Source organism: Buceros rhinoceros, unplaced genomic scaffold (genome assembly GCF_000710305.1).
Source record: "Buceros rhinoceros silvestris isolate BGI_N320 unplaced genomic scaffold, ASM71030v1 scaffold33911, whole genome shotgun sequence".
Classification (NCBI taxonomy): domain Eukaryota; kingdom Metazoa; phylum Chordata; class Aves; order Bucerotiformes; family Bucerotidae; genus Buceros; species Buceros rhinoceros.
The window spans coordinates 5558-5995 of record NW_010394212.1 but is presented as its reverse complement, the minus strand read 5'-3'; the positions used below and the strand labels follow the sequence as shown (position 1 = coordinate 5995).

General features: G+C 56.2%; 1 protein-coding gene across 1 annotated transcript in view; it reads right to left on the bottom strand.

The window, feature by feature from the left end:
• Positions 1–16: 16 nt before the first annotated feature.
• The window catches only part of LOC104501370 (rhodopsin-like), a gene marked incomplete at its 3' end in the record, with an annotated part of 2898 nt that continues 2476 nt past the window's right edge, over positions 17–438 (bottom strand). The window contains exons 5-6 of the mRNA XM_010145170.1: positions 184–423; positions 17–100 (exon numbers count right to left, since the gene is read on the bottom strand). Coding sequence (XP_010143472.1) covers positions 17–100; positions 184–423 — 324 coding nt within the window. The remainder of the gene's footprint in view (positions 101–183; positions 424–438) is intronic.

The following is a 438-nucleotide window of genomic DNA, read 5'->3' as shown; positions in this document are numbered from 1 at the left end:
CCTGTTTGTTCATCACGATGTAGATCACGGGGTTGTAGATGGCAGAGCTCTTGGCAAAGAAAGCCGGGATGGTCATGAAGATGGGCCCGAAGTCTGAGCCCTGGTTGGTGAAGATGTAGAACGCGACGCTGGCGTAGGGCACCCAGCAGATCAGGAAGGCAATGACCATGATGATGACCATGCCTGTTTGTTCATCACGATGTAGATCACGGGGTTGTAGATGGCAGAGCTCTTGGCAAAGAAAGCCGGGATGGTCATGAAGATGGGCCCGAAGTCTGAGCCCTGGTTGGTGAAGATGTAGAACGCGACGCTGGCGTAGGGCACCCAGCAGATCAGGAAGGCAATGACCATGATGATGACCATGCGGGTCACTTCTTTCTCCGCCTTCTGGGTGGTGGCGGACTCCTGCTGCTGGGCAGCAGCCTGTGGGCAGCAGGG